Consider the following 19,080-nt stretch of genomic DNA (forward strand, 5'->3'; position numbering starts at 1 on the left):
AAACATACTTCATTAATATCTCCAACAGCAACATCTTTACAGTGTTTCAGCAGTTTTATTTGTTCTTTCCAGCCATTGAACAATTAAGCAAATTATTTAATAAGGGTCGATTTAAAGTTAAAACATTAACACACTAAACCACAAAGGTCAAGGTATTCAGCATTGAGGAACTCCATAATATATTTTGTGTGACGGTGCAGCGGGAGAACAAGACAGCAGTGAGACAATGACGTCGTTAGCTGTGTGTGAGATGTGTGCGTAACCCAAATATATGAAGTGTGACTATGTGTGGTAATTATATGAGACTGGTTACCAGTGGGTGTTGAAGGTGTGTGTTGAGATTGAGGCGGAAGTCCAAAGAGAGCAAAGCAGGCTCGAAAGTCAAAAGACAGGCGGATGGTCAAGAACTGGAGAGAGGCGTCGTGGTCAGTGGGCAGGCGTGAGGTCAACGTCCAGAAAAACAAGAGGAAGTCCAGAAAGGATTCAGGGAGACAAAACACACACCTCGACGACAAGGAAAGATGACGGGAAGCTGGAGAACGACACAACACGAGACACAATGAATACGACAGGGAGGGAACACACAGAGAGGAGAAACATATGCGCAAAGGCTGGAGACGTATAGGCTTACTGTACTGAGAAGCTACGTTCTGGCACTGGATCTCAAGACACGCTGGCTTATGAAGGCAGGTCGCTCATTACGGGCAGGCGTGTTGATTGCAGAATTATTGCGGAGGCGTGACCACAGCCGAGGGGGTACGCCTGTAGGTGTGGCCCGCGGTGCGCACAGCAGAATGAGAGGAGGCAAAATGAGATGCAAATCCTGCCACTACCGGGGACTTGGAGGGAGACATTAGGCCAGATGCGAGTGAATATGAGATCTAATCTGACATGGCCTGTTTCTCGGGTATGGAAAGGTTGTAAAGATGGCTAGAAGGAAGGACAGCATCGGACACAAGATCGATGGCACAATCGTAGGGTCTGTACGGGGGTAGGGATAGTGCCTGTGCCTTGCTGAATACGGCTGCAAGAACATGGTAGACTGTGGGGACTCCAGATAGGTCCGATGTGGATGACACATGCTTCGGACTCCCCGAGACGGGTGCTGCTGCCTTGAGGCAGTTGGCATGGCAGGCCGTGCTCCAGTTTAGGATCTTCCCTGAGGTCCATGAAGTCTGGGGGTCGTGCTGGTGTAGCCACGAGCGGACGAGGACTAGGAGAGCGACGAGGGCGTTGAGGATCAACAGGCTGATCTGCTCAGTATGGTTGCCCAATAAGGTGAGAGTTACCAATTCTGTACGGTGGGTGATGGGGATGTCCTTCCTAGGCCTGAGCTGGCAAGGAAGTGTAAAGGGGCAGAAGCTCAAACCCGGCTTGGCGGGCAAATTCTCGGTCAATGAAGATTTCGTCTGCTCCTGAGTTTAAATATGCCCCCACATTCAGAATCGTCAAGCTCCATTACAGGCTAGCAGGGAAAAGAATGCAGGGGTCATTGTGACCCTGGGGAACGATGGTGTGGCTCACTAGTACTCCCCTTACTACTGATCTTTTGGCCGCGTAGGATATGTCTGGATGGCATCTCCCACACAACCGCAATAGAGGCAGAGGCGCTGCCGGAACCTCCTCTCTTGTTCTTCTGTGGGTAGGCGTATCCTGCCTAACTGCATGGGTTCCTCCGCTCTTGTTGGTGAGGGGAAAAAGCCAGATTGGTCCGCCAAGTAGGCCCTTTTGACCCAACCCCTGGGAGCAGATGAGTCGTAAGAAGTGATCCGAATCTCCCATGCCTGTGGTCTGGCCCTCCTAATGACTGCTTGTCTTCACTCAGCAGTCAACTTCTTGAGTCTCTGGTCCTTAAGCAGGGCCAGTTTGATGAGGTTGTGGTAGGTGGCAGGACGGTCTTGCAGTAAGCTGTCCTTGATCTCAACGGTAGGCGCTCAGCAAGGCCTTGTTGTCCCATCCACTGTCGGCTGCAAGGGTGCGCAACTCGAGAGTATTGACAGAGCAAGAGCCTTGCTGGATTGAGTGAAGACGTGAGGCGGCGTCTCCTCCATCGGCCGGAAATGAGGTGAAGTCCGTGCCAAGACCATGGTTGCGGTCAACTGCTGCTGTGAGCCATTGGAGGGCCCTTCTGGCCAAGAGCGGAAAAAATAAAGGCGATTCTGGCTCCATCAGAAATGTAGCGGGAAAGGCTGGTATTGGAAGACCATGTCGCACTGGTCAAAGAAGCCACGGCAAAGTTCAAAGCCCACTTTAAAAGGTCTGGGGCTTGCAAACTTTGGTTCGCAAGATGGAGAGGATTGCCAGAGGGTAGCGACGAAGGAAGTGGTTTGTTTGAGCGCGGCAGGGGGATGGTGTCCAGTCTAGCAAATAAGTTGGCGAATGCAGCCTCAAATTTATTCTCCAGTGAACAAAAACACTCTTAGTGCTGCTGGAGTACCGTGCGCATGGTCGTTGGGGGTCGTGGAGCCTTGGGAGTTGAGCGGGGGTCACGCCAAGTCACTGCCGTCTGGTTCTGACATGGCCAGAACGTACTGTGACAGTGCAGCGGCAGAAGAAGATGGCAGTGAGACAGTGAAGTCGTTAGCTGTCAGGATATTTTTTTAACAGCTTGGTATGTGCGTTAGATGTATGTGTAATCCAAATATATGAATTCTGACTATGTGTGGTAATTATATGTGAGTAGTTACCAGCGGGTGTTGATGGTGCGTGTTGAGATCGAGGCGGAAGTCCAAAGAGGGCAAAGCAGCCTCGGAAGTCAAAAGACAGGCGGAAAGGCCAAAGACTCAAGCGCGGCATCGTGGTCAGTAAGCAGGCGTGAGGTTGAAGTCCAGACGGTCAAGAGGAAGTCCAGAGGGTGTCCAGGGAGACGAGACTCACATCTCGACGACGAGGAAGCACAACGGAATTCTGGAGAACGGCACAACACGAAACACAATGAATATGACGGGGAGGGAACACAGAGAGAAGATAAGCGCATGCGAGAAGGCTTGAGACGTATTGGCTTAATGTACGGATACCATGAATTGATTAACGTGGACCCCGACTTAAACAAGTTGAAAAATGTATTCGGGTGTTACCATTTAGTGGTCCATTGTACGGAATATGTACTGAACTGTGCAATCTACTAATACAAGTTTCAATCAATCAATCAACGAGAAGCTACGTTCTGGCACTGGATCTCGAGACACGCTGGCCTATGAAAACAGGTCGTTCATTACGGGCAGGTGTGTTGATTGCAGAATCATTGCAGCCGGGCGGAGACGCGACCGCAGCTGAGGGGGAACGCCTGTCGTGCGCTCTGCAGAGCGCACAGCAGAATGAGAGGAGGCATGTGTATGACCCATAAGATTTTGAACTTATTCATAATACTAATATTACATAATGCAGCATGTGAAACTACCAGAGAGATCCTTTTTACATGTCATAATGGGCCTATCATTGTTATGTACAGTATTCATATTATTGACTGCTTTATCAAAAGCAGTATTGCAATTCAAACAAAGTAAGTCTTTAGAGTCTTAAATAAAGCCACTGTTAAGTGAAAGTACTCAAATCTGTGTCAACCCAATGACCCGATTGACTGTGAGACACAGCTACTGTATATATGTTGATCTTCTTTCAGATGTTTGTGGCATCCGTCCTGCTGGAGCCAGAGCTCGCGCTGACCCCCATGCCCTCTCCGGCCCACCACAGCTATGGCGCCATGGCCAGCTCCCAGAGTTCAAGCCACGGCCCTGTAGAAGAAGAACAAGAAGATGAGGCGGGAGAGGAACACCACATTCAGACCAATGAGACTCAGCTCCAAGACCCCACTGACACTAACGATTCCAGCCTGCTCATGGACAGCCCAGTGGGCCACCAGTAACATCCATGTCTACTGAAAGCTGATTTCCATGTAAACGTCACCTGAGGTTGTGCCGCTTTTCTCCATTGGACTTAAGACTTATATTTAGCTGCCTCAGGTCTAGGGAGGAAAGCCCACCTATTCAAATGGAGATGGCTGTGACGAGACTACAAGACCAGGATTCATGTCATCACATTCAGAATATGTCTTACACAAACGCCAGTCACTGCACAATGGAAATTATCAACAAACGTAATCATGGACTCCATCTTCCTCTGTGGCTTTTATTTTCAAAATGATTCATGGGAAACCGTATAATAAATAGAGAGGCTCGGAGGTGAAAAGATCCCACCAGAGTAGGCGGTGTGAGCAGGCTTGCCCCGCCAGACTGACAGCTGTCTGGGTGATATCTGGTTGGTGGTGGCCAGAGCTCGGCGAGGCTGAGGGGGAGGGCAGCGAGTTGCGAAGCCATCTGCAGTGAGAGAGCTGACAGACGGAGGGTGAAATGTAACGCAGATATGTACTGTAAGATGTGGACACTCTCCTTAGGCACAAGCAGCGCCTCCCTTCCTGAAGCCTGTCTGACTTATTTCATCATTTATTTTTGGCAAACGTACTGTGTGTTTGATGTTGGTGACATTATGTTTTGAGTTGCAGTTCTTCACCATTTGAATGTGTATTTGAACTATATTTTATCATTTGAGCTAAAAAAAAAAAAAAAAAAGCCAATTTTCAACTTGCTTCTATTGTTTAAAGTAATCATATTCTGGTGTTTATGTGAAATGAAGTAGAGACCTCCTGTGTCACTACTGAATCCATTATGATTTGCAGATAACAGGTCCCTTTTGTTTGTGTTATCACTTTTTTACACAACATGCCTGCTTCTTTAATGTTGACAAACATTTGTTATTTACTGTGTCCCAAATCAAATCCTTTGGAGGTTGCAGAACTGCCCTACAAATGTGGCCTTCTTTCCATGTATTTTGAAAAATACTACAACCCTTTACTGCCCTCTGTAACCCAATATTATATTCACGCCAGTGCTCAGTCCATATAAAATCTCACAAAAGGGAAGTACACTCCTCACACCTCTTCACCCCAAGAGGCATGAAAATGTGGTATACTTTTAAGTAGTCAGTGTATGCATAGCAGTATAAATGCTGCCAGCTTTTGAGACAATAATGGTTTTGTTTAGAGCTATTTTAAGAGGACATGGATTCTGTGGAACAATTGGCCTGAACTACTAACTTTTGCAAAATACTACAACCCTTTACTGCCCCCTGTAACCCAAGATTATCTGACGCTAAAAGTAGTGTCAGATAATCTTGATTTACTGCCCATCCGAGCACCCCCTGGCAGAAATGTTGCCAAGTGTGTGAAAGCGTATTTTGCAATGACAGGACTCGAGTGTAACACTCATGACACTTCTCCTGCTCCTGTTAAGTTGTGTATGATAGTGTTTAACAAACGCATACAGTAGATTACCCCTATTTGCGGGTGTCATGTTCCGAGACCACCTGCCAATACCAAAGGCGAGTAAAAAGGTATACTTTTGACACTAGTAAAGCCTGGATTAGGCTGACGTTTACACCTGCTCTGTCCTCCGAACCCTTCTGCTAGCTTGACAATGACATTCTCCGCTCAATTCATTTGCAATAAAAGTCACTGTTGTAATTACATTAGATTTAGCTCCAAAACCATCTACATCTCTCTTCAACTTCCATTGTTTGCTTAAAGGGGAACATTATCACCAGACCTATGTAAGCGTCAATATATACCTTGATGTTGCGGAAAAAAGTCCATATGTTTTTTTAACCGATTTCCGAACTCTAAAAGGGTGCATTTGGCGATTTAAACGCTTTTCAATTGATAGCCTGTCGAGCGATGACCTTTCACCCGTGACGTCACAACATGAAGCAATCCGCCATTTTTTCAATCTTATTACACGCACCAAGTCAAATCAGCTCTGTTATTTTTCTGATCCACACAAGAATGTGTGGATATCCTGCGACACTCAAAGCAGATGCATTTCCAACGATAAAGTCAACAAAATCAGCAATATTGGAAAATAGACCACCACTGAATCTGCCCGAGTGCAAGCTATTCAGGGACGACAGCAGTCTCTTCCCGCAGACGAGCAAGGTAAACCCCCTGGATATGATTTATGCCACTTCTTTTTCTGTTTCATTTTGTCCACCAAACTTATCAGGTTGTGCATGAATGCAAAAAGGGGAGTTTTGTTGATGTTATTGACTCATGTGGAGTGTGCTAATCAGACATATTTGGTCACGGCATGACTGCAAGCTAATCGATGCTAACATGCTATTTAGGATGGCTGTATGTACATATTGCATCATTATGCCTCATAGCTATATTGTAGCTATATTTGTATCCAGTCTTTCCCTCCACCCACATTTAATGCCAAACAAACACATACCAATCGTTGGTTAGAAGGCGATCGCCGAATTCGTCCTCGCTTCCTCCCGTGCGGCTGTCTGTCGTGATATGGCTCAAAAGCTTCAGTTTCTTCTTCAATTTCGTTTTGGCTACCTGCCTCCACACTCCTACCATCCGTTTCAATACATGCGTAATCTGTTGAATCGCTTGTGGCGCTGAAATCCGAGTCTGAATCCGAGCTAATATCGCTATACCTTTCTGTGCTATCCGCCATGTTTGTTTTTTGTGTGATCACGCTGTGACGTCACAGGATAATGGATGGGTGGATATAACAACGGTTTAAATCAGGCACTTTGAAGCCGTTTTTCGGGATTTTGCGTGATGGGTAAAATTTTGAGAAAAACTTCGAAAAATAAAATAAGCCACTGGGAACTGATATTTATTGGTTTTAACCCTTCAGAAATTGTGATAATGTTCCCCTTTAAATGTACACGCTAAATGCCTTAAAGCCTAATCCAGGTTTAGGCCATCGATATATGTCAAACACTTGAATTAAACACATTTAACATGTATATATATTAATAGTGAGTACTTATAAGTACTCACTAGTAATGAAAGATGCTCGATACAACAGATGAATTTGGAGTCACATTCTAGATTTTAGTTTGGTTGTCAGCCTCGCACTACAATCATGCTTCCAACTGTTGTTGCTAAAGCTAGTTTAGAGGTCAGCTTAGTAGTAAGTTTTGTGTTTAGTTTAGCGGTGAGACACTGCTCTATCGGCCACTAAGTCCTCTCCAAGCCACATCTACATAGTGTATTTCAAACTTCTTCCCAGCTGTAATTCCTGTGACATTTTAGAGTAGTTTATTCACCTCGAGGTACGAACTTGACTTCAGGGCTTTTTTTGTCGCACAACATGCTGTCATTTTGCACTGATGTGACGTTGTTGCATTGTACACGAACAACTGTGGCAATTGTTCTTAGACCACTAGGGACAATTTTATACTTTTGTGTTTACATTTCATTGATTCAATATGCGGTAAAACACGTTGGACGTTTGTTCAGATTTAGCTACTTTTGTGACACCCTACACAACTTTCTTCTCATTGATTCTTGATTGTGGTAGCGTCACAGTGCGTTAAACAGTGTTGAAGCAGAGTGTGCATTGACTTCAATAGGGGAGCGTAGAGTGGGTTGTTCGACTGCAGCCAAAATTGTCAGTCTTTTGGATAAATGCTTGGCTTTGTCCTACACATCGGACGCTCAACTTCTCCTAAAGTGGATGGAAAGTGGGCTTGGCCTCGGATGCTGAGCTTCCGCATGATGATTGATGTGTCTGACGCTGAATCCCTTTTTGATTGACAGCTAAAGGAGTGAATTAGCGATCTGCCAGACCATTTTTCAAGTTTCATTACGTTGTTCCCAATTGATATGGAGAATTTTACAATCCTCCAAGTGACATTTTATTGGTAAAATCGAGCATGTTCACAGCTTCTATCTGTTTTTGGAGACTGTACTCGTGTTAAGTGAGTAGCAGAAAATGAGCTTACCCTACTTGAAAGACCAGCAGCTGCCACTTATGTACAATATGTTTTGCTTTACATATCACATATTTACAAATGATTACTGACTTGGGATAAGAAAAATGTGTTTTATGTGAGAAGTGGCGATCGATTGGCCATTGATCGGTATCGACCGATTTTAAAGTACCATATCGCCATTGCCAATTAATGCCGATCTCAAGTGCCGATCCTCTGTGGCTCACGGTGTGTTCTTTTTAGTCCCCTGGCTGACAAGCGGCTAGCAGCTAATTATGCAGCCAATTCCTTGTATCTTAGTACCATTATCAAGTACCATCATCACTGGAGGACAAGGCTAAACATGTTACACATGTAGAGCAAGCAAGGAGCAGACATCTTTATAGCTAAACTGACCACTAAGATAGCTTTTAACGACACAAGAAATAAGTGCTTAGTGAAGTTTGATACGTGTAGATGGAAGCGCGTTGTAGCATAAAATAAGCTGCTATTAACAGGAAATTACTAAATAGATTAATAAGAGTCTAGATAGAGTGTAATACAGCAACAACTGTTGGTGTTTCCGAATTGTCATTATCAGTACACGACACAGAAGAGAAGGGGAGTGACTTTGTTTTGTTCAAACAATTGTAGGTAATGAAAGAGACTAAAAAACTATGTTTGTAATTTAAATATTGTGTTGATTGATTGATTTAAACTTTTATTAGTTGATTGCACCGTCCAGTACATATTCCGTACAAGTGACCACTAAATTGTAACACCCGAATAAGGTTTTCAACTTGTTTAAGTCGGGGTCCATGTTAATCAATTCATGGTAATGAATGGTTGATGTTGTTAAACTGTCCCACCATAAATAAATTGAAAAATTGACAGTTAATACATCGGTATTGGTATCAGTCGATTTCACTCATGGACGATAAATAACGAAATCGGCACCAAAAGATCTTGATCATATCATCCCTAGTTTTATGCAAAACATGGCCTATTAGCAGAACATTTTCAGAACACATCTAAATAAATACTAAATCTACAGTTACTGCTTTAACATACCAATCCTGTGGCATTTCCGTGGCTTTAGAGAAGGAGTGTCCAAAGTGTGGCCATTTTTGTACTTTTTTATTTTAAAGAATGCATCTTAAGATTCCTTAAATTTTTTTGTATGGAGTGACACAAGTTTGGACAGGCCTGCTTTACAGTAAGACACTTCATGAAAAGCTCAAAAGAGCGTGTTAGATGGGTGCATTGTGGTTGTCTACAAACATGCATTTTTTTCAATTATTTATTGAAGTATTTTTTGGAGTGGAATACCAGAAACTGCGATGATAATGTTTTCTGAAGCATTAGTGTTTGTAATATGTGTCCCATTTCCAAGCCTCTACTGCAGTGACTCTCAAACTGTGGTACGCGTACCATTAGTGGTCTGCAGGCTCCATCTAGTGGTATGCCAAACAATCAGCTAAAACTATAAAATACAATTGTTAAATAAAACCTCTGACCTGCTTTTATAAATATTTAGGCCTATTAAGCTACTATGTCATTGTTGGTGGTATTTGTGGAGTCAAGTGTTTTCTACTTGGTTAAAAAGTTTGAGAACCACTGTCTACCGCGTGATGACTACAGGAGGTTCAATTATTATCCTGTTCATTTACACTCTGTCCTTAAACTTTTGTATGTTTTGTGTGTTTTCTTCATTTTTCTCATGGTATAAATGTAAGTTGACTGCAATACAGTATGTTCCCCCCAAGTATCTTGCTGTGCCTTGAACAACCACAATCCCTTCCGTGTGACAATCCAGCATGGCCTGAAATATGCTGCATGAACTGAAAACTAAGGAGTGTGGAAACTTAACAGTACAATACAACAAAAACAACAACTTTAAAAACCAAGAGCGTTTTATTTTCACGGTTGGTGGAGGAAGAGTGGCTTAATGGTTCTTTTAGGCAGTTGCACAATATGAAATTGTTATCAGCTTATTTTGCAGGCTGCATTTATGATAAAACAGTTCATTGTTGTCCTCAGCATACAAACCTAAGACAAATGAAATGTATATCTAATTAAAGGTGATGTAACACAGTTTGAATCCTAAAAAGAAAACGTGACATTTTGCTGTTTCCAAGGCCAAGAATAAAACAACAAGATGACTCAAATGTTTGTTTTTGAAACGTTTTAGTGCAATTCTTTCGGGGGGATGTGATTTTGCTGTATCATTTATATCACAAAATCAAATGTCTTTGTGTCCCAACTCTCTTAGTAAAACATATTCTGGATGAAACATACCAGTGTCACATTTTTTTCTGCTAAACAACTGAAGGTTGTTTTATGGATATACAAATACACAATTTAATGATGTGTTCTTTTTTGTGCTTAAATACTTTTTTCTGCTTGTGTTTTTTTTTTTTTTTTTATCATTGATTTCATTTGTGTATAGTTTTGGTTGCTGTATTGCTGTGAGACTCTAAAATAGTTTATTAAATGTCAGTTAATGAAAAAAGAAATACGAAAATAAATCAAATAAATTTAGTGGCAAATATAGATCCCGCTCTGTCACCAAGGAGAGTCAAAATTTGCACAATCCACCAATATTTTTGTTTATCACTTGTGACGTAATTGTCCAAATTACAACCTTTTGTGGCAAACGGTGTGGGTTCTATCCCAGGCCAAGGTTTGCTTCAGGAAACTAGAAAATCAATTTTAACAATCCAAAAAGACTGGGTTTTAATTATTATTATTATTCTGTTGACGTAGTTATTTTGCAAATATTTTTTTAAACAATTTTTTTTATTGGAAAAATAAAACAAAAATTTAAAAATAATTGATCAACTTCAGGTTTTACTCAAATAGTACAAAAATCGTTTCACACAAACACAAAAATATATGACATTTAAGTAAATCGGGCAAGGGTAGGCTTTTTTTTCAGGAAGTTAGCAAGAAAACTGTGCCTCATCCGTCCATTGTGTGCCAATATGACATTAATATTTCTCTTTCATGGGCCTGTAAGGCACTGCTAAGCTAATGGATGTTAGCATAATGTTAAGTAACAAAAATATTTACCGTACAATTTTGTGTAATACTTACTGTTTTCATTTATAATCTTATGTGTACCCAATGGTGAGTGAAGGGGAATACTTTTTATTGTATAAGTAATTTATCTAACTTATAGATATAGTCATACTGCACATACAGCACAAATGGCTCCTACTTGTTAGGGACACATTAGTAAAGTGTTATATGTTTGTTGTTGATTCAAAATGTCTCAATATAAGTTCCCACTTTTTCATCTTTAAAATGCAGGGAGCAAAAATGTGGTTTGTCAATGACTAGAAGAACTTAAAGGGGATCTGCATTTCTTTTGGAATTTTGCCTGTCATTTACAATCATTATGAAAGACATGATGACGGATGTTTTTGTATTGCATTCTAACTCATAAATAAATGTAATTAAAAGTCTGCCTACAACGGAGACAATGGGAGGTCCTCTACTCCGCCCATAAAACCAAATACATAACCATCCAAAAAGCACCAATAATACTCCATTTATATCTCGTGACTTGAATAATAACCATTTTATTGATTCATTCAGGAGAGTTCCCTCAGGAAAAGTGGTATTGAGATATATATTAGTGATATTGTTATTATAAGTGCTAATGCAGAAAACCTATTTAGAGCGGCGCTGTGATCACGACAGTGTGTGCCGATGTTTAGATCATTGAGTGTTCTGCCGCTTTCTCACTTCCTTGCTCCCTGAAAGTTTATTATAGATTATAAATCATGCAACTCACCTGGATAGAAGAAGACTGAGAACGTACTCCGACAAGTTGGTACACTTTGACAGCCAAATTACACCTGGAAATGGCAAGAACGACAGGAAAATTTGCTGGGTCCCACCCCCTTTTCTTTGTAAGGATTATGAGTCATTCTTTATCTAAATGGGAATATATGAATATCCAAGCAGTCAGCATCTTAATGACAGTAAACCTTGTACAGTAAGTAATATTTGTTGGCTCTCATGAAGTCTGCAGTGAGTAGTAATCAGTGGTGTTGTAAAAATAAGCAGACGTTGCGATACCCTTTTGAAAAGGAATGTGCCGCGTATGCTTAAAACCATCAAAATACGTAAATATAAAATGTTCTTATAAATGTGCCTGTAATTACATTACATATATACTTACATCATGTATATAAAACCTTAATGGAGGTGTTTGGATGTGTTTTTATGAGCTTTATCGATCCATTTTAAGTGGACCTTTGATCGAACTTAGTCAGAATAATTAGCAGAGAATGAGAACAAAACGTTGATTAGGTGGCAGATATTAATTTGCAAGGCCATTTTCTAGAAAGATATTTGAAGAGAAACTTTATATTGTGAGACAATGTCTGTTTTGGTGATGAAATGATAAAATGCTCGCCATTTCCACTCGAATAAGTCGACGACGAGGGGTACCACTGGCTTATACGGCGTCGAATAGGTGCTATAAATTATGAGTTCAAATATTTAATTTTTTCACTTTCAATGTTTTTTGCAATGTTTTCATTGCTGATGCGTTTTAATTGTTTTTTAAATGTGCCAGAAAATAACAAGTTTTGTACACTGTTGATGTGGTTCACAGTGCGTAAATGTGTTTCTGTATAGTATTTTTTCAGCAATGGTCAAGTGGTGACGAATAACATTATGGTATTTTGAGAGGTAATTATTGAATTGGACATCATTGAAGGCCTAGGTGGGAAGCGCACAGCCCACAACTTCATTATACGTACATGTCCTGGCTTACTGTGATGGATCCCAAAGGACAAGAGCGGTGAGCATGACAAGTCCTTTATTGTCCACACTGTCAATGATTAAAATACGAACCCTGTTTCCATATGACTTGGGAAATTGTGTTAGATGTAAATAAAAACAGAATACAATGATTTGCAAATTCTTTTCAACCCATATTCAAGTGAATGGACTAGAAAGACAAGATATTTGATGTTCAAACTCATAAGCTTTGTTTTTTTTTTTAAGATAATAATTAACTTTGAATTTCTTGGCTGCAAAATGTGCAAAAGTAGTTGGGAAAGTGCATGTTCACCTCTGTGTTACATCATCTTTACATCAACTGAATATGGGTTGAAAATGATTTGCAAATTATTGTATTCTGTTTATATTTACATCTAACACAATTTCCCAACTCATATGGAAACGGGGTTTGTACTAAAACTACTTATATTTTTTACAAAAACGCTTCTTTTTCGAGTAACAGCACTCAGTGTACAGTCACCTTTTTGCACTCGCTATCCAAGTACATGGTTTTCATGTCATCGTGAAAGACATTAACATCTAGCGCAAAAACAAAGGAGACGATTGTCCGCCCACCACCGGGCTGCGGAACAGGAAAAAAATGATGCACATTGTGGAAATGACCTGTTGCTTGCATCGAGATGTTTTCTGTGCGTTGGCTAAACACGACAGTTGCACCAAGTGGAATTCAAATATACTCCACATCCCCAAACGTGTATTTACTTGTTTTATTATTAATTGTTTATTTTCTCATTTATTTTTCATCTTATGTTGTGTTAAAAAGTAATTATAAAAACATTGGAGAAGACTGGAATTTTTTTAACAAAGCTTTTCTTGTGGAATGCCTGTGGAATTCCAGCCCCACCAAGACTCTACCTCCAGCGGCCCCCAGGCAAAATTAAGTTTGAGACCCCTGTTCTGAAAAGCTCCAATACAAGCAGTCCTGCTGTGTGTTTACTTACGCAAAGCTGGACAGCCAGTTTAACACTAGGTGTGGTGAAATTGCCCTCTGCATTTAACCCATCCACTTGATCACCCCCTGGGAAGTGAGGGGAGCAGTGGGCAGCAGCGGTGCCGTGCCCGGGAATCATTTATGGTGATTTAACCCCCAATTCCAACCCTTGATGCTGAGTGCCAAGCAGGGAGGCAATGTGTCCCATTTTTTTATAGTCTTTGGTATGACAACTCACAACCTTCCTATCTCAGAGCGGACACACTAACCACAAGGCCACTGAGTAGGTTGGCCACTGAGTAGGTTGTCCACCAATAAGCACAAAAGTTTGATATTTTCTTTTTTTACATGAAGTCATTTAGAAAAGGTAAACATGGTAGGCTATATTCTACTAGGATCTAGCAGCTACACAACAGCTCAGCAGACAATAGCACACAAGCTAAACATACACAATAAGTGACCTTCAGTGTGCAATAATGCATTCTAAAAGCATTTGTCAATATAAACAAGTATGTTATAATTTCATATCACCTACAACAGGGGTCGGCAAAAAAAATAAAACAATGGGAGCCACAAAACTCTTTGGAAATTTAATATGAAATAACACTGCATACAGAGTTTGTTTTTTTTACTTTGTGCTATGTGCAAACCAGGGGTCTCAGACACGAGGCCCGCACCTTAATATGAAAATGTAATGACAGTGGGGCCCGCAAGTTTTTTATATGAATGCCGCTTGACAGCATCACACTCAAAACCCTCCCGAATATTCCAAGTGACTACCGAGTGTCATATCAACTGGTCTCACGAATGTTTACAGGATTTCCCTTGAACAACAATAATAAAGGCATCCTATGAAGGCGCTGCCTTTAAAGCCCTCTAAAACTCGTTCAATCAGCTTGCCGGCCCAGTCACATGTCGCATGAGGCTTCTGCAGATACATGCAAACGATTGCATCGCATACTTGTTTAACAGCAATACAGGTCACACTGAGGGTGCCCGTTTAAACAACTTTAAGACTGTTACTAATATGCGCCACACTGTGAACCCACACCAAACAAGAATGACGAACACATTTCGGGAGAACATCAGCACTGTAACACAACATAAAAACAAAATAACAAATACCCAGAATCCCATGCATCCATACTCTTCCGGGCTACATTATACACCCCCGCTAGCACCAAACCCCCCAACCCCCTCCGTTCGTTGGTTGAGATGGGCAGGGTTGGGGGGGCGGGGTTTGGTGCTAGCGGGGGTGTATAATGTAGCCCAGAATAGTTAGGGATGCATGGGATTCTGGGTATTTGTTCTATTCTGTTTATCTTGTGTTACAGTGCCAATGTTCTCCCGAAATGTGTTTGTCATTCTTGTTTGTTGTGGGTTCACAGTGCTGCGCATATTAGTAAGAGTGTTAAAGTTGTTTATATTACAACCCTCAGTGTAACCTGTATGGCTGTTGAATAAATACGCGTTGCAGTCGCTATCGTGTCTTAACAGTGGCTGAATACAAAATGTGAACAGTCGGCACGCAGATCGCGTGGTGTAAAAGTGGGTGCGATGACATGTTGTGGAGGAGGTTAAAGGCATTGCAATCACGGCACACCCTCAATATTGAAGTCTAGGTGAAAATTGGAGAGTGTTATCCCCAGGTGATTTCTGAGAGAGAGGCACTAAAATCCTGATAATAATTGTTGGGGTCGGCAATTTAGCAGCTGAGCCACATCAGAGAGATCAAAGAAGCCGCATGCGGCTCCGGAGCCGCGGGTTGCCGACCCCTGACATACAGATACAAAGTCTCCAAGGCAGACGTGTATTAGAAAGTATCCACAATCCAACTTGTCTGGATTGTTCGATTTACTATGCAATGCGCTGAATTTAATGAATTATTGTGACCACTAGGTGTTGCTAAAAATAAATTAATAAAATAATATAAGCATGTAGTATGATTTGTGCCGATCTACTATAATCAAGGCTCCGATATTGCTAAAGAAAGCAAAAATTTACCAGTTATTACTGTTTTATGCTGGCAATGAAAAAAAGACTGGCTGCAGTCAATTATGATCACTAACAAGAAATTAATCAGGTTTTTCCTTTTAAAGCTAACATACATTGAAAGCATCACTTATCCAAATTATTTAGGTAAATGTGAGTATAGTCTGTATTCCACTCTGGAAAAACAACACTCTCACTTAATCAAGGTTAAAAGTCCAGATGAGTGTGCCCCGGGGCCATTTTCTGCCAACAGCTCGTTTTTCATTGGCCGTCGATGTAATCTAAAAGTCAATTTAATTGATTTGCTTTGTCACCTACAACACAAAGCTAAACGGTATATTGACTTACATTGACTTTTAGCATATTTATAGAGGAACTGCACTGTTTTAGAATGTTGGCTACTGTCCACAATCCTCTTAAGACAAGAAGATGAAAGTTTGTTCTGTTCATTCTAACATAAAAAAAAAAAGTTTGTTCTTGGTAGCTAGCAATGCAGCTAAACGGAGCAATCAATTCTACCTCTAAATTACTTTAAAAATACATTCAAACACTGTCAACAATACATCATTTATGTTCTGTAACCTGTATGATAACGAAACCGCAGCAACACTGTTATTGTAAGAGTGACCATGGAGTAACTCATTTTCTAGAGTAGTAACACATCGGCATGCTTCGGTATTAGCCGTAAAAGCTGACTACGGCAAGCGATTAGCTAGCTTCTACGTCAGAACAAACACGTTTGAGTTCGTAATGCACAACGCTGCGATAGGACACCAATCTGGACTCACTGAAAAACATGAACAATCATATAACAGCATCTGTAAAGTATCATTCCATATTTTGTTTGTACACAGCCAGCCAAACAGCGCTGTCTGTCATGATACACACATGACGTACTGTATGTATCATTATTAAAGTGTGACTCACTCGATGGACTGTTGTCTGTTTGGTCAGGCTGCCCAGGGACGTTTTTTCTGGTTTATTTGGGTAACCACTCCATTTACGTCAAAATAGCGTGGCTCCATGCTCCAAATTTACAGCTTCAGTCACTTTCACCTCACTCTCTCGACTTCCATCTGCTCCAACGTCTCACTCTTCCTTCGTACTGACTTATAAAAGCAGTAGTTCATCATTCGTATATTCAGATTAAAAAAGACAAGGTAGTGAATCCTCAATTGTCCAAAAATAGTCGTCTTTGTTGTTTGTTACCAAGTCTGCCATGATAAGTAAACACACACACCTTTGTTTGCGGAGGTAGGACACACATTTGTTGCCAGAAGTTGGAAGTGTGCCGCTGTCGAAACGGAAATAAATGTGCCAAGGAATTAGCTCCAGAAATTATTATAATGACCAAATTACAGTGAATATTGTACATTTTACATATTGTTATGAATATGTCTGTTACTACATTATAGATAAACGCTGAGAGATATGTTTTCTTATCTCTCATAATGATTGAGTACAATAGGCGAAATTCGCAAAAAATTGCAGTTCCCCTTTAATGGACAAAATGCATCAGAGGTGCTCCTGCATCCTGTCAAATCAGTTTTCTTTGAGGGCCACATTACACTTGCAGAAGACTTCAGAGGGCCACGTCATGATATTTACACAATTGCGCTTTTATTGGATTAGTATAATTTTCACCAACAAACTGATGCGAAATTTGATCTGGAACTAGCAGTCAAAGTGACAAGCAAACATTTTAGCTCAGGTAGTGTAGAATTTAATTTAAAAAGGAAAATACCAAAACAACTTAGCAATTGTTTGTTTCATAAAAAAATATTGAGTTAAGAACTGAATGCATTACATTTTATTTCTGTCAAAATGGAAAAACATTTATTAAGAAAAAAAAAAACCCTAATGAACGTATATAATTTCCAGGCTTTCGCGGGCCACCTCATGTAGACCCTGGGCCTTGAGTCTGACATCTGCGGTGTAAGGCTTAGGCCAGGCTTTTCAAATAACAGTTATGTGGCATGACATAATACCGGCCCCTGAGTTGAATTCAAAACCTGGGAGACAAGCATTTTTGCAGCAAATTCCTAAAACACAACAGTTGTGTTGTATACAGGAACTTAGACCAGTTAAACCCATTGGAAGATCCTCGCATTGACATATTAACCTACATAGGCCATCGTCCACTATATCTGAAACTTGTATTTGCCTTATTCGGCTAATTTCTCTAGAAATGTGTAAAAAAAAATAAGTCATGTGCAGAGGATGATGGTTCTCAAAATGATATTGACCCAGAGGAATTTGTAGAAATGTGGCTCCTAGAATAATTTCATTAAATAGCCTGAGCTGTGGTCCACCATACTCCTCACCTGTGTTTTACAATATGTAGACAAGTTAGTAACATTGTGCATCCCTTTGTTTATTTACAAACAAAATGCACATTTCAGCCTGCAAAACAAATAAGTTACCACGGCCCAGGCAATTCCTTCAATTCCAATTTTCTCCATCTTCCTGAATGTCACCCAATAGAAAACAATCACACTTCTCGCCCTGTTCATGCAAGCCTCTTTCCTTGACCAAGAATAAGCACAGAGCTGTAGCCACTATATTTTTTAATGAAAAAGTATGATAGCATAATGGCTGAAGCAGCGTGTCTGCATACACACTAACCTCGACGCATGTCACTGACCTCGGTGGCTCTCAAATTCCCATTACAAGGTGGATGGGTTGCACTTTCTTCTAAAATGCAACAGCATGTTGATATTGTTTTATCTTGTACTGTGTGTCCTGACTCTGTTGGGTTATTATAGCATGAGTGTAGTGAAGTGAACTATATTCATATAGCGCTTTTTCTACATTTTTTACATAGTGAAACCCAATATCTAAGTTACATTTAAGTGTGGGTGGCACTGGGAGCAGGTGGGTAAAGTGTCTTGCCCAAGCACACAACGGCAGTGACTAGGATGGCGGAAGAGGGGATCGAACCTGAAACCTTTAAGTTGCTAGCACGGCCGCTCTACCAACCAAGCTATAAGTATGCTTCCCTGTATGTACATGAGTTTACAAATGAAGACATTGTATTATGTCATATGTTAAGCTGTAATAGGAGGTACAAAAGTCAATGTGAGACAAATTACGCCGGAAAGACCTTGTAGCGAAATGGCTGGAAGTTCAGCATGCTTGTCGTTATACACTGTGCTTGTTCATTGCTAAGAGTTCCTAACAGGAACGCTAGGTCCCTGACATTTCCCCTGTCACCCGTGGCAACATGCTTCTCCATGAAAGGTGAATTCCTCAGGGTGTGCAGCCTGTCACTCTCCTCTTTCCTGCCCAGATGCTCAGAATAGAAAATACCTATGCCTCCTGCTGAAAATATATTTCTGCGCCTACAAGCCTATTTAGCAGTAAATGGAAACATATCTAAAAACATTATTGTCGTAAAAAAAAAAAAAAAAATACAGTGTTTCCCTGGAATTTATGTGCATTTTAATACATCTAGAAGGTGAATTACAAACCCTGTTTCCATATGAGTTGGGAATTTGTGTTCGATGTACATATAAACGGAATACAATGATTTGCAAATCATTTTCAACCCATATTCAGTTGAATATGCTACAAAGACA

At 40.9% G+C, this 19,080-nt stretch overlaps 1 protein-coding gene across 2 annotated transcripts in view; it reads left to right on the forward strand.

Moving 5' to 3' along the window:
• tmem63c (transmembrane protein 63C) overlaps positions 1-5,426 on the forward strand; it is a 91,850-nt gene extending 86,424 nt beyond the window's left edge. For both annotated transcript variants that reach the window (XM_061895316.1, XM_061895318.1), the window contains one exon: positions 3,623-5,426. In XM_061895316.1, the coding sequence (XP_061751300.1) occupies positions 3,623-3,865 (243 nt within the window). In that variant the 3' untranslated portion in view covers positions 3,866-5,426. The remainder of the gene's footprint in view (positions 1-3,622) is intronic.
• Positions 5,427-19,080: the final 13,654 nt, after the last annotated feature.

Source organism: Nerophis ophidion, linkage group LG03 (genome assembly GCF_033978795.1).
Source record: "Nerophis ophidion isolate RoL-2023_Sa linkage group LG03, RoL_Noph_v1.0, whole genome shotgun sequence".
In the NCBI taxonomy this organism is placed as follows: domain Eukaryota; kingdom Metazoa; phylum Chordata; class Actinopteri; order Syngnathiformes; family Syngnathidae; genus Nerophis; species Nerophis ophidion.